This window comes from Bufo bufo, chromosome 7 (genome assembly GCF_905171765.1).
Source record: "Bufo bufo chromosome 7, aBufBuf1.1, whole genome shotgun sequence".
Taxonomy (NCBI): Eukaryota; Metazoa; Chordata; class Amphibia; order Anura; family Bufonidae; genus Bufo; species Bufo bufo.
Genome location: NC_053395.1, coordinates 188077805 through 188104098, shown reverse-complemented (window position 1 = coordinate 188104098; position 26294 = coordinate 188077805). Strand labels below are relative to the sequence as shown.

Here is a 26294-nt window from a genome sequence, read left to right as displayed (position 1 = left end):
TTTTTTCTTACTCATTTTATATTGATGACCTATCCGCAGGATAGTCTATCAATATACAGTAAATGGACCAGAAGCCCCCTTTAATGGCCATTCAAAGCCTTTAATGTTGATCCGTCTTTTTGATTGTTTTATGCATTAGATAGCTCCCATATGTGATGTGGAAGGGCCAGGGGCCTAAAAGGCTTTAAAAAGGAGGTTCAGCTTTGTGAGCCTTTACTTCTATATTAGGGAATTGCATTTCCAGCAGGGTACGCTTGGGGTAATAGGTGATGGAAGTGCAGGGAATTCAGATGCAGCAGATTGTAAAATTACTTTTCTGTGCGTCATCTCCATTTCTCCATAGGAGCAGCAATGGTTTGATAAACTAATGCACATAGAAGACTGATGACAGGAAGGAGACTCATAGCAATGTATCAGTCCATGCACTTCACTACTGGGAGTGGGCAGATCTAGCTTGTCCACCACGATGTACAGCGCTAAAATGCAATATGTCAGAGACAGACAGCTATTTCATCCCATTAAGATTAATGGAGGCTAAATGTTCCCTCTGACAAGATGACAGTGATCAGGCGCGGGGCTGCCCGGCTAATAACTGTACATTAGCAGATACAGAGGAGGAAGTCACTTCCGACATTGGTACTAGGACCAGAAGACCACATTGCACATTGCCCAGGTTAGTGGCAAGGGTGTATTTCAGGAGGCTTAAAGGGGGTGTCTCACTTCAGCAAATGGCATTTATCATGTAGAGAAAGTTAATACAAGGAACTTACTAATGTATTGTGATTATCCATATTGCCTCCTTTGTTGGCTGGATTTATTTTTCCATCATATTATATACACTGCCTGTTTCCATGGTTATGACCATTGTGGGGATTTGCTCTGGTAGACAGGCTCGCGGACGCAGTATAGAGGCAATCACAAAGTCTTGAACTTAAACAGTTCGGTGTTTATTCACACATAAGGAAAAACAAAATGACCGTTCAAAGTCTTGGTATTTGTTCACACCATGCAATGTCCATAGAGCAAAATCGTCACCTGGTTAGCAGTTTTCCACCGGCCTGTTTCCCGGCATGCGGCTCTCAGCCCTTTAGCACGGCACAAATTCACAGGTCCCAAAACACAGAGCCTCCCCAGCTTCTCTGTCAGGTGGAGGATAAACCACGCACCCAGCTGAGACTGCTGGCTGGGTTTTATATAGGACAAAAAAGACCCGGCCTGGAGCGTGGGGAGCAGCCACCCACCCAGCACTGGCTACTCCCAGTAAGAGCCGGATCGGCTTTACAGCCATACTAACAACAAACAGTGTCAGTCAGCACTAGCTGCCGCTGACACTTGAAACTACCGGCTCTTACCTCACTGAGGCCAGGAATCTCGGTGACACATACCTTCCAACAATGACGGCCCCTTGCGCCTTCCTACACCACCCTGCAGTCAATCAGTGGTGGCCGTGCTTTCACACTATAGCCTTTGTGCACTCCCACAGTTCCGGTCACCAGAGAGGCTGACATTTTTTCCTACAGTGCTCAAGCACGGCCACCACTGATGAATTGCAAGGTGGTCGTAACCATGGAAACGGGCAGTGTATAATGTGATTAATCCAGTCAGCAAAGGAAGCAATATGGAGAATCACAATACATTAGTAAGTGGCTTGTATTAACTTTCTGTACATGATAAATGCCACTTGCTGAAGTTAGACAATCCCTTTAAATATTGTTTTTCTATCACTTGTTTTTCTGTCACCTATGTGTTTCAATATTGTTAAATCAATCAAGAAGAGGGATCAACATTAAAGGGAGTCTGTCACCTCTTTTTCACCACTAGCGTTATTCTTTTCCGGTATTGAAATCCGGTAAAGGGTCTCAATACCGGAAAAAAACGCTTCCGTTTTGTCTCAATGCATTCTGAATGGAAAGCAATCCGTTCAGTTTGCATCAGGATCTCTTCTGTTGCATCCCTTCCTTGTACGGTAATTGACCGGACAAAATACTGCAGCTTGCTGCTGTATTTTTTCCGGACAAAATTCCGGAACACTACCGCACTTGCCGGATCTGGCATTAATTTCCATTGAAATGAATTAATATCGGATCCGGTACCAAGTGTTCTGGAAATTGCCGCATTGCCAGATCCGGTTCTTTCTAGCTTTGAAAAAATTAAATACCGGATCCGTTTTTCCGGATGATACTGGAAAGACGGATCTGGTATTTCAATGAATAAGTCTAACAGATCCGTATCCGGAAAAAAAAGATATCCATTTGCATACAGATTTCCTGATCCGGCAGGCAGTTCCAGCAACGGAACTGCCTGCCGGATTCTAACAACGCTAGTGTGAAAGTACCCTAAGAGCAGTGCCCCACAGAAGATAGCAGACACATTCCAAGCATACCTGTGTGTACTTTGTGTCTGTATTCCATGTCCAGGAAAAGCACTTTTATTCTGCTGGAAAACAGCATTATATCCACTACATCAGAAGATATAGTAATGGCTGGACTGGGGGGCAGTAGCCTTTAGGCGAGGCTATCATGACGGGGTTGGTTTAAGGGAGACCCCGGGGGTGGTGATTGGGTAATTCAATTTAGGGGCGGGAATTAGGGGGTTAAATAGCTGTAGTTGGAGCAGAAAGGGGCCATTTTGCTTAAAAACGTGAGCTTACTGTGATGGAGGTGGAGGCTATGTTAGGAGAGCTGAGGGCAACAGCGGTACGTGGAGCCGGCTGGCTGCAGGATCAGATTCAACTGTTGCTGAGGGGGGAGGCTGAGGCATCTACCTCGCCTCCGCCACATTCATTACGGCTGCGGCGGGCGCGCCTCAGCCCAGAGTTGTCCCCCCCTCGGGCTCGCGCCGCAGATGGAACCCTTCGCAGGACCCTTCGCCCCTGCAGGCCACGGGTACAGCTTCAGCCCATGCGCCCAGGCGTGGAAGGAATCCGGTCAGTAGGCGGAGCCCACGCGCAGGCCATGTCAGGTCTTCCCGGCCAGTCGAGAGTGCCGCCAGGGGATCAGGAGCAGGAACGGCGGGCCCCCTCCAGGAACATGGTGAGGAAGGGGCCCCTCGGCGCAACCAAAATGATGGAGGGAATGGGGCTGCTGCAGGCCATGCGGCAGCAGGCCCTCAGCGTCTTTACAGCAGGAGAGGACAGGCTCCGCCTCCTCTGAGGCTGTGAGTGAAGACCCGGGTTTCCACGTCCCTGGTTTCCTCCCAGCCAGGGGACATCCATTGGATTTCGCTTCGCATGGATCGGCGCAGAGGACCGGACATCAGGAGACAGGATCTATGGCTGCTATGGGGACCTTTAGTTCTGTTGGTGGCTAGTTCGACTAGTGGAGGGCCCCAGACGGATGTAAGTAGGGGACTGGGGCAGTTGTTGGGGGGTTTAGCTGGATTGTTGGCGAATTGGAGCATGGTGGGGCGACCCCGTCACCAGTGTGGGGAGTAGGGGGAAGCCCTTGTGGGTCCAGGGGTTCAGGGTCGGCCATTTTAGGTTTACGGCGTTGGTTCAAACGCAGGCGGGGGGGGGGTTTGGTAGAGGAGGAAGCGATACTGGTAGATGTTAAAGTAAAGGGAGAAGTCTATGTTTGTTTTGAGGGTCCGTTGGGGGGGGCACTTAAAACAGGAGGTGAGGGAGCGGATTTGGAAAGGGGAGTATGTGGATATATTTTCCCTTCTCCCCTTGGAAAAGGTAAACCTGGACAGAGCAAGGAAGGATGAAGGGAAGAAAGAAGACAAAGAAAAGCGTAGGCACAGCTTAATACCGTGTACGTTCCCGAATTGGTTACAGGCATTCGCAATATTAGCAAGCGTGATAGGGGAAAAATCGCCAGAGTGTTGCTTGGCGCTTTTTTGTTACTTAGATGCCATTGGCGAGGCTTACCGGGTGTATGGGGGACTAACATGGCTGCGGTATGATGAGCAGTTTAGACAGTGGAAGGCAGTTCGCCCAAATATTAGATGGGATCGCAAAGACATCGCTTTGTGGTTGAAGGTCAGTCCTTTCGGGGTGAATCAGGAGGCGGGGGGCAATCTGGTTTTGCGGCAGCATCCGCAAAGGGATTGTGCTTCTTATTTAATGAAGGGTGGTGTAAATTTGGAGGCAAGTGCAAGTTTGAACATGAGTGCTCCACTTGTGGTGGGTCCCATGGAGCCACGCAGTGTTTCAGGGGAAGCAGGCAGCGAGGGGGCGAGGGTAACAGCAAAGAGGGAGACACCGGTCCATCTGGAAAGGATGAGACCGTTCCTCGATAGATACCCGGATGAGAAGGCCGCGGATTTGTTACGGGAGGGGTTTTCGGATTCCGTTTCACCTTATTCATCATCTGTCTTTTCCGAAGGGATCTTCGGTCAATGATGGTGTTGTTCCGGCCTTATGTTCGTTGGTCTATACCTCATTTGATGCGGCAGTGGAGTGGGTTAGGAAGTTTGGGGAAGGGGCGTTAATGGCAAAGACGGATATTGAGCCAGCGTTCAGGTTATTGCCAGTGAATCCGGATAGTTTGCATTTATTGGGGTGTTTCTGGAACGTTTTTTTTTTACGTGGATCGTTGTTTGCCGATGGGTTGTTCCTTCCTGCGCGTATTTTCAGACGTTCAGCTCATTTTTGGAATGGGCGGTAGTGGACTCGTCTGGATGTGAATCTATCATTCACTATTTGGATGATTTCCTGTGTATTGGCCCCCTGGATTTGCGCGTTTGTTCTTTGTTGCTGCAAACGCTGGGCGTGCTGTTTGATTCGTTTGGAGTTCCTCTGACGGAGGAAAAGATGGTGGGAGCAACAACGGAATTTAGTTTTCTAGGAATAGTAATTGACTCGGTGCGGATGGAATGCAGGCTTCCCCTGGATAAGCTGGAGGATTTAAAAGGGGAGGTGACAAGGGCGCGTCGGTTGCGGAAGATTAAGTTGCGCAAGCTCCAGTCACTTCTGGGAAAACTTAATTTTGCGTGTCGGATTATGTCCATGGGAAGGATTTTTAGTAGGAGGTTGGCGGGGGCGACGGCGGGTATAGCGGCACCGCATCATTATATTAGGTTAAGAATTGAGGGGGGATTTGCAGGTTTGGGGTGCATTTTTTAGAGTTATAATGGTCGTTCGCTGTTTATGGGGGATGTAGTTGATTCGTTCGATTTCGAGCTTTGTTTACTGCGGGGGTCAATGGTGTGCGGGTGGTTGGCCTGAGAGCTGGGTAAGAAAAGGTTGGGTAAAGAACTTGGCCTTATTGGAACTCTTCCCGATTGTAGTGGCTGTAATGTTGTGGGGGGAGATTTTTAGAAATAAGAAGGTTAGTTTCCACTGTGACAATTTGGGTGTGGTTCAGGCAATCAATTGGTTGTCTGCCTTGTCACCATTAGTGGTGCGGCTGTTACAGAGGCTGGTATTGGAGTGTCTGTCACTCAATGCATGGGTGGTAGCGGTGCATGTACCCGGGGTTGACAACTGTGTTGCTGATGCTCTCTTTTGTTCACAGTGGGAGCGTTTCCGGCAGCTGGCTTCAGAGGCAGAGGAGGTTGGGCTGGACTGCCCGAGTTGCCTATGGGAACTTCTGGAGGCACTGTAGCGGGGCTTATCCGGTCATCATTGGCTCCCGGTACGTGAGAGATATATTTAAAATCTTGGCGGTGTTGGGAATAGTGGAGGTTTAGGATGGGGGTTGAAAATGATGACTTGGAGATCCTGTTGTTGTTGTTTATAGGTCACTGTAGGGAGGAGGGTTGGTCTGTCTCAAAAACGAATAGTTGTATTTCGGGGTTGGCGTTTGGTTTTAGGCTGAGAAAATTGACGATTGTCACAAAGTCTTTTTTAGGGTTGGCGTCGTTTGCGGGCGGGGGTAGACGATAGGAGGCCGGTTTAGTTTGCCTTGCTTCTGCGGTTGGGGGAACAGTTGGACAGGGTTTGTAGTTCAGTGTGGGAGATAAGGTTGTTTCGGCTAGCTTTCGGGTTGCTCAATGTGTCCGGTTCATTGAATGCGGGAGTATGGAGTGGAGGAATGTGGGGAAAGTCGCTCCTTTGTTAGTACATACGGATGGTTCTTTCCTTTCTCGGTTTTAGTTTCCAGCGGTTTTCAGGAGGTGTTTGGTTCAGTTGGGCGTATGGTAAGCGGGTTACTCTAGTCATTCCTTTAGAATTGGGGCTGCGACGGAGGCAGCTTGGTGGGTGTTGGGGGATGACGTGATAAAAAGAATCGGGAGATGGGAATCTATTCGGTTTAGGTCATATATCCGTCCGGAGCAGATGTGAAAGCTGGATTATATATACAGTACAGACCAAAAGTTTGGACACACCTTCTCATTCAAAGAGTTTTCTTTATTTTCATGACTATGAAGGCATCAAAACTATGAATTAACACATGTGGAATTATATACATAACAAACAAGTGTGAAACAACAGAAAATATGTCATATTCTAGGTTCTTTAAAGTAGCCACCTTTTGCTTTGATTACTGCTTTGCACACTCTTGCCATTCTCTTGATGAGCTTCAAGAGGTAGTCCCCTGAAATGGTCTTCCAACAGTCTTGAAGGTGTTCCCAGAGATGCTTAGCACTTGTTGGCCCTTTTGCCTTCACTCTGCGGTCCAGCTCACCCCAAACCATCTCGATTGGGTTCAGGTCCGGTGACTGTGGAGGCCAGGTCATCTGGCGCAGCACCCCATCACTCTCCTTCATGGTCAAATAGCCCTTACTTTCAAAGTTTTCCCAATTTTTCGGCTGACTGACCTTCATTTCTTAAAGTAATGATGGCCACTCGTTTTTCTTTACTTAGCTGCTTTTTTCTTGCCATAATACAAATTCTAACAGTCTATTCAGTAGGACTATGAGCTGTGTATCCACCTGACTTCTCCTCAATGCAACTGATGGTCCCAACCCCATTTATAAGGCAAGAAATCCCACTTATTAAACCTGACAGGGCACACCTGTGAAGGGAAAACCATTTCAGGGGACTACCTCTTGAAGCTCATCAAGAGAATGCCAAGAGCAAAAGGTGGCTACTTTGAAGAACCTAGAATATGACATATTTTCAGTTGTTTCACACTTGTTTGTTATGTATATAATTCCACATGTGTTAATTAATAGTTTTGATGCCTTCAGTGTGAATCTACAATTTTCATAGTCATGAAAATAAAGAAAACTCTTTGAATGAGAAGGTGTGTCCAAACTTTTGGTCTGTACTGTATATATATATATGTATATATATAAAGAAAAATTGGACTGCACTCCTGTAGACTTTCCAAATAGTCAGTGAAGAAACTTTATTCACCCATAAAGTGGCACAGAGCGACGTTTCGGCTCATACATGAGCCTTTCTGGGCTTGAGAAAGGCTCATGTATGAGCCGAAACGTCGCTCTGTGACACTTTATGGGTGAATAAAGTTTCTTCACTGACTATTAGGAAAGTCTATAGGAGTGCAGTCCAATTTTTCTTTCTATACCAGTGGGTAAGCACCTATTGCCATACTTGGGCTCTGCACCCGTTCCCTTCTCTTTTTGTCTTGGATGGTGCTGCTGGTGGTTTTTTCTTTTATATATATATATATATATATATATATATATATATATATATATATATATAATGTTGTATCTCCAGCAGGGTTGCTTCTTAGGGTTTTTGTTTCAAGTTGCAGGTTCGGATTCAGAATTAGTTTGGATTTTCGGGCATTCATATGTCTTCTGGGGAACCATTCGGCAGCAGTTTGGCCAGATGGTCAGCAGTTGGGGTTTCCTCATTCGGTAGCGGTGGTAAGATGGCTGGGTCATAGGGGAATGGTGTGGGGCGGGATAATGCCTGAGGTCCACAGGTTCATCAAGTAGGACAGGGCTCCGGACGTGTTGGTCCTGCATGTAGGTGGGAACGTTTGGGGGCGCGCTGTTTCCGAGGCTCGTGACTATGTGGTCAGATATAGTTCTGAGGAAGGTGTGGAGGGGTGAGCGTTCGGTGGAGAGTGTTAACAAGGCTCGGGTGAAGGTTAATCGGGCAATTGGGCATTTTATGGCTAGGAATGGGGCAGTAGCAGTGAGGTATGTGGAACTTGAGAAAGGTGTTGGTGGTTTCTGGCCTGGTGATGGTGTTCACCTGAACGCGGTGGGGTTGGATATGTGGTGTCTGGCCTTACAAGAGGGCATTGAGACTGCTTTACGGGTGTGGAAGGACGCACAGGCTTAACAGGTTAAGTCTGTGCGTTGGTGGCGGTGAGAGGTCCTTGAAGTTGGAGAGATTCTCAGGTTGGGAGGATGGGAGGGCTCCACAGTTGGGGCTGGACTCCCATGGTTGGCAGTTGGTTGTGACTGAATTTTGGGGGGCCGTCAGTGGTGACTCTGAGCTGGCGCTCAACGGCTGGAGGCGAGACAGCTCAACACGGCGGGGTAACTTATTTCGTTTGGGGCTTCAAGGACCTCCCCCTTTTTGGATTGATTAGTATATGTTATACATATGTTATGGTTATGGTATTCAAAGGGTTATTAAGTGTTCTTGCATGGCAAGACCACTTACTGTTATTTTACATATATATTATTCTTATTATAGCCAAATTTACCACCCTAACTCCTCCCACAGTTTTAATACTACATAGACAATAATATACCGAAACGTGCGGATTGTTCCCGATTAGTGTGTTATAACTTTGTGGAACATTTCGCCGAATGGTTCACAAAATATTGGCGTTTTTGTGGCGAAATTTGTCCCATAGGAATGAATGGCGTAATGTTCAAAACTAGAGTGGGAGCTGACAAAAGCTAGCGTGTGAGCTGAAAAATCATAACATGATTTCTAAACTGCCACCACTCACTCATTTTCAAGCCCACCTACACAAATTGAAACGTCAAAACGTTCAGCTATTCCTGCTGCCACTAAAAATGTCAACGGCTAAGCCATAGTCCTGATAGTTTTCACAATATGACCATTTGTTTGCAACTCACGCCGCCCATTGATATTCATTGAAACTCCACTCTAGCCACCTCAAATTTGAAGGGCAATTTCTAAACTGCGACTGTGCCTTCATTTTTAATATTTCAGAGACATACTATGCATCAAAATGTAGGTCTGATTCTCACAATATAAAGCTCTTTACTGTAGGAGCAGTTTGTTTTTAACCGCTCTTCTCTGCCCTTGCTGTAGAGTGAGTTGCCATAGGAACCAGGTGTGTGAGAAGCCAGCAGAGTGACAAAGGCTAGAGTGTGAGCTGAAAAATCAGGACATAATTTCTAAACTGCCACCACTCCCTCATTTTCAAGCCCACCTACACAAATCGGCTGCTAATGTTTTTATAAATGTATGTTTTAATGTAACTGTGAAGCACTTTGGGCAACAACATTGCAATTAAATGTTCTATATACCGTAAATAAATAAAAGTTGAAATGCATTTCTCACTCGATCAAGCTTGCCATGTGCACTTTTTTAATTTGATCAATCAATTGGTTAGTGTAATGTTTACTATCTTTACTCACTCCAAACACTCCACACAGTTACTCTGCCCACTCCATAAAGTAACTCTGCCCATTCCAACCTTTCCACAGTTACTCCAGCCACACAACAGTTACTCAAGCCACTCCTCCCAGTTACTCCGCCCACTCCAGTTGTAGACTACTGGTGGTGGCAAGAACACTTAACACAATTTCCCCAGAAATTTTAGCTTTTCTAGTTTATATGTATGTTATGTTAATAAAACAGCTGCTGTGGCCGATTTAATTCAATATTGTGTCTGTGTCTTATTGGGTTAGTTAAGTCCGGGTGGGGCTTGGGGGGACGCATGGGCCAGTTAAGAAGCTGAAGGGGTAGAGTGGAAAATAACCAATACCTCCGTCAAGTAATGGCCGGACTGGTGGGCTGTAGCCTTTAGGAGAGGCTATCATGACAGGGGGTTGGTTTAAGGGAGACCCCGGGGGTGGTGATTGGGTAATTCAATTTAAGGGGTGGGAATTAGGGGATTAAATAGCTGTAGTTGGAGCAGAAAGGGGCCATTTTGCTTAAACACGTGAGCTCCCACCCACCCACCCTGGTTTAGGAAGGCTTCTTGCTAACTGTTGGAGGCAAGGAGGGGTCTCAGTTAAGAAGTAGTAGTGGGTTTGCGGGGCAGGGTGGCAGTAGGTAGGCAATTTGTCACGGTGGCTGGGGAGGTAGGAGGTCCTTAAAGTTGGAGATAATGCAAGATAATGCACCTGGGGCGTAAAAACCCAAGAGCAGAATATAAAATCTGTGATACAGTCCTAACCTCAGTATCTGAGGAAAGGGATTTAGGGGTCATTATTTCAGAAGACTTAAAGGTAGGCAGACAATGTCATAGAGCAGCAGCAAATGCTAGCAGAATGATTGGGTGTATAGGGAGAAGCATTACCAGTAGAAAGAGGGAGGTGCTCATGCCGCTCTACAGAGCACTAGTGAGACCTCATTTGGAGTATTGTGCTCAGTACTGGAGATCATATCTCCAGAAGGATATTGATACTTTGGAGAGAGTTCAGAGAAGAGCTACTAAACTGGCTCATGGATTGCAGGATAAAACTTACCAGGAAAGATTAAAGTATAGCTTGGAAGACAGACGAGACAGAGGGGATATGATAGAAACTTTTAATTACATAAAGGGAATCAACAAGGTAAAAGAGTAGAGAATATTTAAAAGAAGAAAAACTGCTACAGGAGGACATAGTTTTAAATTAGAGGGGCAAAGGTTTAAAAGTAATATCAGGAAGTATTACTTTACTGAGAGAGTAGTGGATGCATGGAATAGCCTTCCTGCAGAAGTGGTAGCTGCAAATACAGTGAAGGAGTTTAAGCATGCATGGGATAGGCTTAAGGCCATCCTTCATATAAGATAGGGCCAAGGGCTATTCATAGTATTCAGTATATTGGGCAGACTAGATGGGCCGAATGGTTCTTATCTGCCGACACATTCTATGTTTCTATGAGATAATCTCAGGTGGGGAGGATGGGAGGGCTCCACGGTTGGGGCTGGACTCCCATGGTTGGCGGTCGGTTCTGACTGAATCTTGGGGGGCTGGCAGTGGTGCCTCCGAGCTGGCGCTCAACAGCTGGAGGCAAGACGGCTCAACACGGCGGGGTAACTCATTTCGTTTGGGGCTTCAAGGACCTCCCCCTTTTTGGATTGATGAGTATATGTTATACATATGTTATGGTTATGGTATACAAAAGGTTATTTAAAAGCACTATTCTGTTGGAAAAACGCTCCCAAGAGCTTTTACTCCTGACTCGGCTTGACGGAGGTATTGGTTATTTTCCGCTCGACCACTTCAACTTATTAACTGGCCCATGCCTCCCCCAAAGCCCAACCACCCGGACTTAACTAACCCAATAAGACACAGACACCGTATTGGATTTAATCGGCCACAGCAGCCGTTTTTATTAACACAACATACAGTCATGTGAAAAAATAAGGACACCCTTTGAAAGCATGTGGTTTTTTGTAACATTTTTAATAAATGGTTATTTCATCTCCGTTTCAACAATACAGAGAGATTAAAGTAATCCAACTAAACAAAGAAAACTGAAGAAAAGTCTTTTCAAGATCTTCTGTAAATGTCATTCTACAAAAATGCCTATTCTAACTGAGGAAAAAGATAGGACACCCTCACATGTATTCCCTCTTAAATTGGCTCAGATCTCACACAGGTATATCACACCAGGTGCACATAATTAGTAGATCGTTACTCTGCATGTTGAATGAGGCTTGCCCTATTTAAACCTCAGACATTTAGTTTGGTGTGCTCCTGACTGTTGAAGTGAGAGTGAGCACCATGGTGAGAGCAAAAGAGCTGTCAGAGGACTTCAGAAAAAAGATTGTAGCAGCCTATGAGTCTGGGAAGGGATTTAAAAAGATCTCAAAAGATTTTGAAATCAGCCATTCCACTGTCCGGAAGATAGTCTACAAGTGGAGGGCTTTCAAAACAACTGCCAACATGCCCAGGACTGGTCGCCCCAGCAAGTTCACCCCAAGAGCAGACCGCAAGATGCTAAAAGAGGTATCCAAAAACCCTAAAGTGTCATCTCGAGAACTACAGCAGGCTCTGGCTACTGTTGATGTAGAAGTACATGCCTCTACAATCAGAAAGAGACTGTACAAGTTTAACTTGCATGGGAGGTGTGCAAGGAGGAAACCTTTGCTTTCCAAGAGAAACATCGAGGCCAGACTGACATTTGCCAGCGATAAAGTTGACAAAGACCAGGACTTCTGGAATAATGTTCTTTGGACAGATGAGTCCAAAATTGAATTATTTGGACACAACAGCAGAGGACATGTTTGGCGTAAACCAAACACAGCATTCCAAGAAAAGAACCTCATACCAACTGTGAAGCATGGAGGTGGAAGTGTCATGGTTTGGGGCTGCTTTGCTGCAGCAGGACCTGGTCAGCTCACCATCATAGAATCCACGATGAATTCTACTGTGTATCAGAAGGTGCTTGAAGAACATGTGAGACCATCAGTTAGAAAATTAAAGCTGAAGCGGAACTGGACCATGCAACATGACAATGACCCAAAACATACTAGTAAATCAACCAAAGATTGGCTGAAAAAGAAGAAATGGAGAGTCCTGGAATGGCCAAGTCAAAGTCCAGATTTGAATCCCATTGAGATGCTGTGGGGTGACTTGAAAAGGGCTGTACGTGCAAGAAACCCCTCAAACATCTCACAGCTGAAAAAGTTCTGCATTGAGGAGTGGGGTAAAATTTCCTCAGACCGATGTCGAAGACTGGTAGATGGCTACAAGAACCGTCTCACTGCAGTTATTTCAGCCAAAGGAGGTAACACTCGCTATTAGGGGCAAGGGTGTCCTATCTTTTTCCTCAGTTAGAATAGGCATTTTTGTAGAATGACATTTACAGAAGATCTTGAAAAGACTTTTCTTCAGTTTTCTTTGTTTAGTCGGATTACTTTAATCTCTCTGTATTGTTGAAACGGAGATGAAATAACCATTTATTAAAAATGTTACAAAAAACCACATGCTTTCAAAGGGTGTCCTAATTTTTTCACAAGACTGTATGTTGTGTTAATAAAAACGGCTGCTGTGGCCGATTAAATCCAATACGGTGTCTGTGTCTTATTGGGTTAGTTAAGTCCGGGTGGTTGGGCTTTGGGGGAGGCATGGGCCAGTTAATAAGTTGAAGTGGTCGAGCGGAAAATAACCAATACCTCCGTCAAGCCGAGTCAGGAGTAAAAGCTCTTGGGAGCGTTTTTCCAACAGAATAGTGCTTTTCCTGGACATGGAATACAGACACAAAGTGCACACAGGTATGTCTGGAATGTGTCTGCAATCTTCTGTGGGGCAGTGCTCTTAGTTATATTGGTGAAAATTAGGTGACAGACTCCCTTTAAAGACCTTGAATGTGATAGAAAAATATTTAAAGTGATAGAAAAACAATATAGAAGTGATAAAAAAAATGTAAGTATATTATCTGGGGCCAGGATATGGGGGTCTCTATGTAACTGTCTATGTAACCAGCTAGGTGGGAGAAGCTATAAACCAGCTGGGTATTGTTAGGGGCGGTGCTGGAGGTGTGGCAAAGAAAGGAGAAGTGCATCATGGGTTTGGTTGGTTCAAGCAACAGGAAGTGCTACATACAGGATGTAACCAGAGTGATTGGTTTGTATGGTAAAAATGAGTCAGGAGAGTCCAAAGTGAAAAAAAAAAAGAGGAGAATATGAACATGAGGGAAGCAATAATAACCCCTTAAAGTCTCCACTGGGGGTACAAATCTGAACCTCTGTGCCATGTAATTTGAGACTTAGCTACTCATACTCGGTTTCCCTTGTCAGTCTCTATTGTTACATGTGGGATTCTTGCAAAGTCAGACTATTGCCATGCCATTTTTTTCAGGCTAATAATAGGGCCCTGAGAGAAAAGATCCTACAAGTTAACCCTTTGGTTGAAGCCTTTGGAAACGCCTGCACTGTGATCAATGACAACTCCAGTCGGTTTGGAAAATATCTAGAAATGATGTTCACACCCACGGGGGCCGTCATGGGTGCAAAGATCTCGGAATACCTGTTAGAAAAATCCCGGGTCATTAAACAGGCTATGTAAGTAAAGTATCATAAAACATGGTTGTATCTCTTCCTATTTTCCTGTGGTCATTGCTAAAATGTGTGTTAAAATAGTATAGTAAAATCTGGTGTTGATGGGCATAATAAAACAAAATTATATGATATGCGAGTATAGAAGCACTCTAGATTCCCGCGAGAACCATGACCTACAGCGGTGGGTCTCGCGGGAGCATGCGCTGCAGGACGGGATTGTGCACCAAAGTGACTGAACTAATGCCCGCGCAGCACTCAAGTAGCGGAACAAGTACAAGGGGGGTGGGGCCAGCATAACATTCGGGGCACTGGACAAAACATCCGGTGCTCAAGCCCCGAATGTTTTGACCTAACGACGCCCCTGGTGCACATCCGTCATGGATCTGCACAAACGCATCTGTTCAGATAATACAACCGCATGCATCCGTTTAGAACGGATCCGTTTGTATTATCTTTAACATAGCCAAAACGGATTCGTCCTGACAGACAATGTAAGTCAATAGGGACAGATCTGTTTCCACTGACACAATCTGGCACAATAGAAAACGGATCCGTCCCCCATTGACTTTCAATGGTGTTCAAGACGGATCCGTTTTGGCTATGTTAAAGATAATGCAAAGGGATCCGTTCTGAACGGATGCATGCGGTTGTATTATGTGAACGGTTGCGTTTGTGCAGATCCATGACGGATCCTAATTCATTCAGAATGCATTAAGGGCAAAACTGATCCGTTTTGGACCGCTTGTGAGAGCCCTGAACGGATCTCACAAATGGAAACCAAAACGCCAGTGTGAAAGTAGCCTTACAGTGACTGTCACAGTACCCCGCTCCCTTAACAGTGACCTCCACAGCAGCCTCCCCTTTAACAGTGACCTCCACAGCAACCGCCCCTTTATTAGTGACCTCCACAGTACCCCATCTGCTTAACAGTGATTTCAACAATAACCCCCCCTAAGTGTCCCCCATAATGTGCCAGTATAAATGCCCCCAGTGTCCCCGATGATGTGCCAGTAATGCCCCTATAGTTTCCCCCATGATGTGCCAGTAATGCACCTATAGTGTTCCCCATGATGTGCCAGTAGATGCCCCCATAGTGTCCCCCATGAAGTGTCAGTATAAATACCCCCATATTGTCACCCATTATGTGCCAGTATAACTGCCCCCAGTAGGTGTCCCCATAATGTGCCAGTATAAATTCCCCCGAGTAGATAGCCCAGATGTGCCAGTATAAATGCCCCCAGTAGATTCCCCCATGATGTGCCACTGTAAATGCCCCCATAGTCCCCCATTATGTGCCAGTATAATTGCCCCCATGATGTGCCACTATAAATGCCACCATAGTGTCCCCCATGAAGTGCCAGTATAAATGCCCCCAGTGTCCCCGATGATGTGCCAGTAATGCCCCTATAGTGTCCCCCATGATGTGCCAGTAGATGCCCCCATAGTGTCCCCCATGATGTGCAACTTGCAAGTAATGCCCCCATAGGTTCCCCCATGATGTGCCAGTAATGCTCCCATAGTGTCCACCATGATGTGCCAGTAATGCCCCCATAGTGTCCCTCATCATGTGCCAGTAATTCCCCCAGTTGATGCCCCCATAGCGCGCAGTACAAATCTCGGTTCAGACAGACGCGATTATGTCATCGCTCCGCCTGCGCCAGCCTCTGATTGGCTGCCGGAGCAACAAGCCAGAAGCAGCTGACTGCCGAGCCGCACTGGTAATTACATTCGTTTCTCGGGGGGGCATGTGCAGAGAGGGGACTTGAGCTGGTCATTCATTTGCTGCGTGCGGGGGATTGATTTATGCTACAGGACCGGGTCGGGATTCCCCTGCTGTAATTTTAACAAACGGTTTGGCAGAACCGGAGAGAAGCGGCTGGACCCCATGCCTGCTGTAAGGCTACTTTCACATCAGCTCTTTTGCTGGATCCGTCATGATAATACAACCGGCTGCATCAATTATGAACGGATCCGGTTGTATTATCTCTAAAATAGCAATGACGGATCCGACACTAAAACTATTGTAAATCAATGGGCGTCGGATCCGTTTTCTTTCATGTCCGAGAAAAGGCATCCGGCATCATTGATTTACATTGTGTTTCATGCTAGATCTGACTTGCCTCGTATCCCGTGAGGCACTCAAAAGCGCTGCTTGCAATGTTTTTCTGTCTGGCATGGGATCGCAACCAAACGGAACGGAATGCATTCTGGCGCACATCGCTCCGTTCAGTTCAGTTTTGTCCCCATTGACAATGAATGGGGACAAAACTGAAGCGTTTTCCACCGGTACTGAGATCCTATGACGGAACTCAATACCGGAAAAGAAAAGCACAGTCTGACACTGGCAGAAGAGAGGGATCCTGGGCAGGACCCCCTTCTATGGTATAGGTGTACCATCAGAAAACTCCTTTTTAAATAATTTATTTTCGGTCAAGCAAAGTTTACAGTGCATAGTTCCCCAAGAAATCCCAGCAATTTTGACCCCATAGGTCAAGACCTATTAACCTTTTCTATAACAACATTATTATTCTGCTGACAAAAATATCATTTACACAACTCCATATAATGCCGGAGGAAAACTAAAAATAGCGGTTTTGTATTTAGTTACAACACAGAACATAAGCACCAACTGGTTTTCTTGAGATCACTATCTCAAGAAAACCAGTCGGTGCTTATGTTCTGTGTTGTAACTAAATACAAAACCGCTATTTTTAGTTTTCCTCCGGCATTATATGGAGTTGTGTAAATGATATTTCTGGCAGCAGAATAATAATGTTGTTATAGAAAAGGTTAATGAACCACAGCTAATGAAATAATGAGCCTGAAATAAAACAGTATCTGGGTTAATTTTGCATCATTTTAAAGTTTTACTGCGGCAACATAAAGTACAAGTTATTACACTGTTATAAATGCTAATAAAGTAGATTAGCGGAGCTCAGTAGGACGGGGTGATCATAAAACAATAATAATAATCTACATATACCGCAGACGGTGCATGTACAAAATAGGACATTACTTTAGTTCAAACGAATTAACAAATCCCAGCCCTGCCCACAAGAGCTTACAATCTACAAAATATTCATTTACTGAAAATTAGAGATCTGATGTTTTTAAAGGGGTTGTCCCACAAAATATATTTTACAGTTTCAAAACCAGCACCTGTATCTGAATACTTTTTTAATTGCATGTAATTAAAAATTTTGCATAGCCACTGAGTTACTCAATAAAATGTGTCTGTAGAGCGCCACCTGGTGTTTTCTCTTTTTCTAATTTCTCTGTCCAGCACACAGGACATGACCCCTTAAAAATGTACATGCCCCTGAGCTGCCAGTTGAAATAAATCTAGCAGAGCAATGAATGGGGAGATCTCTGGATCCATGTGAGGTACAGGGCTGGTTCTAGCTTTGTTACAAAGAGATTGTCATGTACTATATGATGTCTGGAGGCTGCCAGGCTGGATTCCTATAACACCTCAGGCAACAACTATGTGAATGGAGGAGGCTATGGCACTTGTGGGGCACTGTGGCTGTCACTTATGGCACAACTATGGATATGGTGGAAACTTATAGAGGGCTTTGGCTGAGCTTTATAGGACATTTATCTGTTATGGGGGAACCGTTACTGGCATCTGTAGGGAGGAGTGGCTGGCACTTGTGTAGGAAATACGAAACTATGGCAAGCAGTTATGGAGGCAGTGGATGAAATGTTTTGGGGCAGTGATTGGCACTAATATGGCACTGTCTCTTGTGGTAGCACTGTGGTTACTGTGTTAGATGGGCATTGTGGTTAGCACCTATAGAGGCACTGTGGATGGCATTTTGTAGGGGAACCATGGTTGTCATCTTTGGCATCAGTATGGATAGCTCCTATGTTACCAATATTGCTGGGAGTTGTAGTGACAGCGTGGATTTCACTTATGGAGACTGAGTGGCTGGCAGTTTGGGGGCACAGTGATTTTCAGTTATGGGGGTACAGTGGCTGGCCATTGTGAGGGCACTGGGGCTATCACCCCTGGCATCACTGTGGATAACACCTATGGGGTCAAAATTGCTGGGATTTCTTGGGGAACTATGGCTCCCAGTTACGGAAACAGCAGATGAAACTTATGGGGGCATTAAGTGGTACTTATATGGCGCTGTCGCTCACCATCTCTTGTGGATAGCACAAGGGGCCCACAATTGTAGGATCTGTAAGGGTAATGTGGCTAGCACTAACTATGGTTGGCAGTCATGAGGACAATCACAGAAACTTGACTAAATGTATGAGGGCTCAGTCTGGCACTTATGGTAATGGGGCACAATGAGGGCACTGGGACTGCGACTTGCGGTGTTATTGCTGTACTGGGATGATACAGATATGTGAAAAATATGTTCCAATATACAGTACAGACCAAAAGTTTGGGCACACCTTCTCATTCAAAGAGTTTTCTTTATTTTCATGACTATGAAAATTGTAGATTCACACTGAAGGCATCAAAACTATGAATTAACACATGTGGAATTATATACATAACAAACAAGTGTGAAACAACTGAAAATATGTCATATTCTAGATTCTTCAAAGTAGCCACCTTTTGCTTTGATTACTGCTTTGCACACTCTTGGCATTCTCTTGATGAGCTTCAAGAGGTAGTCCCCTGAAATGGTTTTCACTTCACAGGTGTGCCCTGTCAGGTTTAATAAGTGGGATTTCTTGCCTTATAAATGGGGTTGGGGCCATCAGTTGCGTTGAGGAGAAGTCAGGTGGATACACAGCTGATAGTCCTACTGAATAGACTGTTAGAATTTGTATTATGGCAAGAAAAAAGCAGCTAAGTAAAGAAAAACTAGTGGCCATCATTACTTTAAGAAATGAAGGTCAGTCAGTCAGCCGAAAAATTGGGAAAACTTTGAAAGTAAGGGCTATTTGACCATGAAGGAGAGTGATGGGGTGCTGCGCCAGATGACCTGGCCTCCACAGTCACCGGACCTGAACCCAATCGAGATGGTTTGGGGTGAGCTGGACCGCAGAGTGAAGGCAAAAGGGCCAACAAGTGCTAAGCATCTCTGGGAACTCCTTCAAGACTGTTGGAAGACCATTTCAGGGGACTACCTCTTGAAGCTCATCAAGAGAATGCCAAGAGTGTGCAAAACAGTAATCAAAGCAAAAGGTGGCTACTTTGAAGAACCTAGAATATGACATATTTTCAGTTGTTTCACACTTGTTTGTTATGTATATAATTCCACATGTGTTAATTCATAGTTTTGATGCCTTCATAGTCATGAAAATAAAGAAAACTCTTTGAATGAGAAGGTGTGTCCAAACTTTTGGTCTGTACTGCACATCTTAGGATCCAATATCATAACCGTATATTTATGTCTGCTTCCATTCCGCATGATTCATTTCAATTCAAAAAGATGCGGACAGCACACCATGTGCAGTCCACATCCATACTTCCATTCTGTGGATCTGCAAAAAAGATATAGCATGTCCTACTCTTGTCTGCAATTGCAGACAAGAATAGGCATTTCTATCATAGGGCTGGCTGTGTGATTTCTGCAAAATGCGGAACGCACACGGCCAGTATCCGTGTTTTGTGGATCTGCAATCTGCTGAATGAGCCATTAGACCTCATTTACCAAGGACTGTCCTTGTTGCTCCTAGCAACCAATCAGAGCTCAGCTTTCATTTTGTTAGGCCTGGGCCTTCTTCCATACCACCCGCTGTCTCACCTGTCATATCCCCAGCATCTCCTGCCTCACTGCTATTTCGGGTCCAAAGTGGTGAATGTACATTAGGCCGCGCTTGTGCTGCTTGTTCTCCATTCTCTGCGATGAGACTTCAGAAAACAGCCGAGCACGCTCACTATTTTTGGAACTCCCATAGCAATGAATGGAGAGGAGCACAATGTGCTCCTGTTCTGGAGATATGAGCAGGTCCCAGAGGTGGGCACCCCACCTATCGGACATTTATGGCACATCCTATCGATATATGCTGTATATGTCCCAGATGGGAATACCGCTTTAACCTCCTCCCTGAGAAAATCATGCATACAACCCTGATACCAAAAAACACAAATTAAAGACACAGAATTGGGGGATAAATGGCCAAATTGTTTATTTAAAATATAAAAAAATGGCAAACCCCCGACTCACGGAGAGTCACCCTCCAGCACTCAGGAGAGGAAAACCCCCTGTGGAGGAAACCTCTAGGGAACCATGGCTGGAGGGCTGCCCTTCCCTTGGGCTTAGAGGGTAATGCCACTATGTGGCTGCCACATAAATAATAGGGGGGGTGCAGCAGCCGGGCTGATCTGGTTGGCTAGGCGGATGTCCCTTTCCTCCCATTGGGCGATCGGCTTCCTGATAGAACCTCCAAATTTCTTCAAGGTGCGGTGGGAGGGGGTGGTCAAGCTCAAGGTCCTCAGTCCATCAAGTACGGCACAAAATATGGCCGCTCATCCGCTTTTTACAAGGGTTCTTCTCTTATGACACACGTGCTTGTGATGTCACAGGTATCTATGACTAATGTTGGTGGCAGTATTCTGAAGGGTTAACCCTTTAGTGACTGGCAATGTGCCTTACAACAGAGGCCATTAACCCTTTCCTGACTGCACTTTGTCAATATACTCCAGTTTGGATAACCGCCATATGTTAATAGTTCCCCCTGACGATCACAGGGTTTTCTGCTTCAATCTGTTCTGTTACTGACACCCACTGGTTCAGGTGCCAACACGGAGTACCTGGACCAGTGGTTCTTATTTAACCCCTTCCATGCCTCACGGTGTAAATGAACAGACTAACAGCATAGTACGGTCAGTTTTATACCCCCTCCCTTCCTCTAATATCCCATAATAACAGCCTGGACATGCTGGGAGTTCTAGTCCTCTCTTGTGATACCGCCTCCCTGTAATGTCTGCTGACACTGTTATACAGATTATACTTTCCATTCTGTGTGGTATATCGTCACCCACTGTCCTGGGTAGGGTGTCCTTCTTTTGGGGGTTATGAAAACAGTCACCTGAACCTATTATATAATGTACGCACTACATAGGCCAGTGGTTAACCAGGCAGGGGTTAACCCTAGTGGGGACCCCACCGATTCGCTGTTTTCGACAGACTGTAATCAAAACAGTGGATGGAGCCAAAAGCAAAAGGCTCCATCCACTGTGCGGTTGCCTTGAAGTTGCCACCACACTGCAGCTTGTAAAGGGGTGGTGCTGCCCCTTTAAATTATTTCATCAATGCTTTGAGTGTAAGAGCCGCTGTCCCTGAGAGTGCAGAGGACGCCCCCCAGTCATGTGTGATGTCTGTCCTCTGTCTTCTTGCGTCTGATGTGTAAAGGAGACCAGCACCAATCAGGGATGTGGCTGACGACCAGATGTCTCGGCTCAGTCCAGGAGAGAAGACAGAAAGAGACAGTTGGGGGGAAGATCACTGTTGGGAGGAGGGAAGAGAGTGTCTAATGGACTCCATAGCGTGGCCCTGACAAAGAGAGCCCTGATCCATGTGCTCCTCCACATCTTGTTAGCGTGAGTTGTCAGAAACTGCAACAGAGATCTGTAACTATAGGGCCGTGTGCCTCAGTGAAAGACTGACACCATCAAGCTGTTTACCTGATGTTCAGTTGCCCATAGCAACCACCAAGATTATAATAACAATGTAACCATCAGGCTTTGTACCCAATGGTGACTGTAACCGCTAAACACTGCGCCTCCTGCTTGAGTAAAGTCAAGATGCAAGTGTCTGTTTCATGGCTGCGCCGTCCTCAAGTGCGGTCCCAGGATAGGGTCAAGGGTCACATATAAGACTGAACAGACCATGCTATTTGTCTGTTCATTTACATGGTGCGGCCTGGAAGGGGTTAAATAAGAGCCACTGGTCCAGGTACTCGGTGTTGTCAGTAACAGAACAAACCTGCTTCCCCAAAGCAGAAAACCCTGTGATCGTCAGGGGACCATAAATGTATATGGCGGTTATCCAAACTGGAGTATATTGACACAGTGTGGTCAGGAAGGGGTTAAAGGCACATTGACAGTCACTAAAGGGTTAACCCTTCAGAACACTGCCACCAACATTAGTCATAGATACCTGTGACATCACAAGCATATGTGTCATAAGGGAAGAACCCTTATGAAAGCGGATGAGCGGCCATATTTAGTGCCGTACTTGATGGACTGAGGACCTTGAGCTTGACCACCCCCGCCCACCGCACCTTGACGGAATTTGGAGGTTCTATCAGGAAGTCCATCGCCCAGTGGGAGAAAAGGGACATCCGCCGAGCCAACCAGATCAGCCCGGCTGCTGCTTCCCCCCCTACTATTTATGTGGCAGCCACATAGTGGCATTACCCTCTAAGCCCAAGGGAAGGGCAGCCCTCCAGCCATGGTTCCTTAGAGGTTTCCTCCACAGGGGGTTTTCCTCTCCTGAGTGCTGGAGGGTGACTCTCCGTGAGTCGGGGGTTTGCCATTTTTTTATATTTTAAATAAACAATTTGTCCATTTATCCCTCAATTAACGTGTTCTGTGTCTTTATTCTGTTTCTTTATTTTGCGTTCTTTGGTTTCAGGGGTGTATGGATGATGTTCTCAGGGAGGAGGTTAAAGCGGTATTCCCATCTGGGACGTATACGGCATATATCGATAGGATGTTCCATAAATGTCCTATAGGTGGTGGTCCCACCTCCGGGACCAGCTCATATCTTTAGAACAGGGGTCTGAATTAGGGTACTTTCACACTAGCGTTAAAGTTTTCTGGTATTGAGTTCCGTCACAGGGGCTCAATACCGAAAAAAATCGCTTCAGTTTTATCCTAATGCATTCTGAATGGAAAGCATTCCGTTCAGTATGCATCAGGATGTCTTCAGTTGAGTCACTTTTACGGTATTTGGCCGGAGAAAATACCGCAGCATGCGCAGACCTTTAAAAATGCGAAAAAAATAAATACCGGATCCATTTTTCTGGATGAAACTGGAGAGACTGATCCGGTATTTCAATGCATTTGTCAGACGGATCCGCATCTGGAAGCAAATGCTATCCGCTTGCAGGCAGTTCCGGCAACAGACCTCCCTGCCGGGAATCCTCTAACGCTATTGTGAAAGTACCTTTAAATGGAGAGCACATTGCGCATGCAGGGGGTCATCTCCATTCATTGCTATGGGAGTTCCAAAAGTAGCGAGCACGCTTGGCTGTTTTCGGAAGTCCCATAGCAGCAAATAGAGAACAAGCAGCACCAGCGCGGCCACCTCTCCATTCGCCACTAGGGGACTCTTGAAAATAGCCAAACCAGCGCTTAGCTATTTTCTGAAGTTCCATAGCGGTGAATAAAGGGTGGCCGCACATGGGGGACTTGCTGTACACTTCGGGGGCCCCATCCTATGGATATGCCATAAATGTCCCAGATGGGAAAATCCCTTAAAATGAAATTCATTATGAAATAACCAAGTCAGCAGAGCGCTGCTAGGACTCAGAGCAGTGTTAGGAGTCCCAGCACTTTTGCACCGAATGAGAACAGCCGCTGGTAACGCCGAGGGTCAACGACTGTTCAGGTGAACGCTGTGGGGCGAATGAAACAATCTTCTACACCAGTTTTATGACGTCAGAAAGTTGCAAATTTAGAAGCATGTCCCATTTTGTGTCTAAATTGGAACACAGCCTGGCCTAAATATACAAATGTGTATCATATATAATATTAGGGGATTACATACAATAAATAATATTATAGGATCACCTCCCCTTTGAGGAATGGATTCTCATTTATCAGTGCTATCTACCAGTAAGACTGTCATTGCCCATAGCAACCAATCAGAGAGCAGCTTTCATTTTTCCAGAGCAGTTAAATGACAAAGGCAGTCCTTGGTAAATGAGGCCCAAGGCCTCCTGCACACGAACGTGTGCTGCCTGTTGCCATATTGCGGACCGCATTGTTTAAACTATCCAGTGATCCTCGTTTTAGGGTATAACCTTCTGTGCTAAACAGTCACCTTATTATCAAGATTATATTTACAATACAAGATAACACCTCTGTTATAAGGCCGCAGGCAGATAACAAAGGATCCACCAGAGACAATCTGATGGGGAAAGCTCCCCCCCCCCCCCCTGTGTCTGAACATGTCATAGAGCATGCCCACTAAACTCTCCCGAAGAAGTCAGTAATGTAGATAAAAAGCAGAGAGAAGAGATTCCTGGGGCGCTGCACTGGAAGTTGGCTTATCAAAAACAAATAAAAACGGCTAATACAACGTGTTTCAGCCACGGGCCGTCGACTTCTTCAGGAATCCAGAAGTCAATAAGTCGTCCTCTGACTGAGGTTTCTAGTGTCCACTATCCTGCAATAAAGCAAATCTTGGGGCTCATAAAAGCAACTCAGACAAGATGTCTGCCCCAGCGTAATGTAAAAAATATAAGAATAAGAAATACAATCTGAAAAACAAAATAGATTAGAAAAAAATATTCTTCTTCAAATTAGTAAAAAAAATCTAAATCACAATTTTTTATATTTTTTGTATAAAATCCTTAATCTGCATGTTTGGTCCTTTAACTTGTTCATTTGCCATTTACAATTTATATTTTCCTTCAGGGGTGAGAAGAATTTTCACATATTTTATTACATATATGCTGGTCTCTATCACCATAAAAAGCTTTCAGAATACAGTCTCCCAGAGAAAAAGCCTCCAAGGTAAAAAAACAAAAAAAAACAAAACAATTTGCTCCGTATTCTGGTTTTGTTACAGTTAATTTTGGTGTATTTGCTATTTTTATTGCTAATCTTTTTATTTTCCTTTTATTCCTAATAGATACATTGACAATGAAACAGGTTCAGTCATGCAAGATATTACCTCCAAGGAATCGTACAGAAGACAATTTGCTGCAATTCAACATTGTTTTAGGATTATAGGATTTAGTAATGACGTGAGTAAAAATCAGGATTCAGGAGGACATTTTTACACCCATTTACCCTTTTCTTACTTTGAATTACATAAAAGATGTTACGATAGATTTATTTTATTTTTTTCATTTTCGTTTTTCGATATACTCTGTAAATATAGGAAGATACTGTAGTGATAGGATGCTGCTAAGAATACGAAAGCTACAGTAATTATCGTACATACACAAGTGACCACCCAGTAACTCAGAGGGGTTATCCAATATTACAAAAAGGATCCAAAATTACAAATGACCTGTTCGCCACTCTTATCCATGGCCTCTGTCTGGGATAACAGCTCATCTGGTTCCATGGTTAGAAAAGCAACGCTATACGCTTTTTGCAATCCTAGAGAACCCCATTAACTAGAAAATTATCAACAGGCCCTTCCAATTTTAGTAGCATGCCATGATAATCTAATGTCCTTAGGACAAGGTCTACCGTTCAGGGAAACATGGATCGGACAGAATGGTTTACACTGCACTGATGAATATTTTTAAATATCTGAAGTTGGCTTATAATCCTTTTTAGGGGAGGGGTTGGACTATTCTCTCCCCCCTCTCCTCCCCATTTGGGTAGGATATTTGCAGAGAGTAGTTTTGCCAGTATTAGAGTGTATCCATCGTTATAATTTTTCTAAAAGCCACCCCCTCCAAGAAAAATATTCTACCGTTTTCAAACCAGCACCTGGGTCTGAATACTTTTGCAATTGCATGTATAGCCAATGAGTGCATGTGCACGTACTAAAAATAGGAAAAATGCCCCTGGTCAGGAAGGGGGTAAATGGCCCGGTCTTGAACTTGTTAAAAAAAAAAAAAAAAAACAGTAAATAGATGACCGGGAGGAGTGGAAGGAGAGAGATGCAAGTGTGCAACCCTGTGTTTTAGGTAAAGCACATGAGAAGAAGAGGGGAAGAGAACAGCGTAGGGACCTACACATGCCCGCCGTGAGTCTTCTGTATTCCACCTGTTAGGCTGAAAATTAATTTCCAGAGCATCTCCTACCAATGGTCCTTGAGAATCACCGGCAGAACATGGATGCCATTTGTGTTGGGTCAGTGGTTTTCACAGACTCTGAAGACTTCAATGGTTCGCATGTCTCCATGGTTTTCTCTTGATGTGTGAATAAACACTTTGAAATGTATAGGTATGAGTACTGTCTGTGGAGAATATGGACAGCACACGTCTGTGATTCACTGAAGTGTGAAAGAAGCCTTAGGGCTCATGCACACAAACGTTTTTTGCGTTCAGTATACTGGCCGTTTTTTTAGTTCAGTATGCGTTACTTATACTCAACCATTCATTTCAATGGGTCAGCAAAAAAAAAATGGTGTTTCCGTGTGCATTCTGTTTCTGTATTTCCGTTTTTCCGTTCTGTTTAAAGATTGA

At 45.1% G+C, this 26294-nt stretch overlaps 1 protein-coding gene across 1 annotated transcript in view; it reads left to right on the top strand.

The window, feature by feature from the left end:
• Positions 1-26294, top strand: part of MYO3B (myosin IIIB) — a 386918-nt gene that overhangs the window by 247361 nt on the left and 113263 nt on the right. The window contains exons 14-16 of the mRNA XM_040441512.1: positions 13807-14009; positions 24562-24660; positions 24779-24893. Of these exons, the coding sequence (XP_040297446.1) occupies positions 13807-14009; positions 24562-24660; positions 24779-24893 (417 nt within the window). The remainder of the gene's footprint in view (positions 1-13806; positions 14010-24561; positions 24661-24778; positions 24894-26294) is intronic.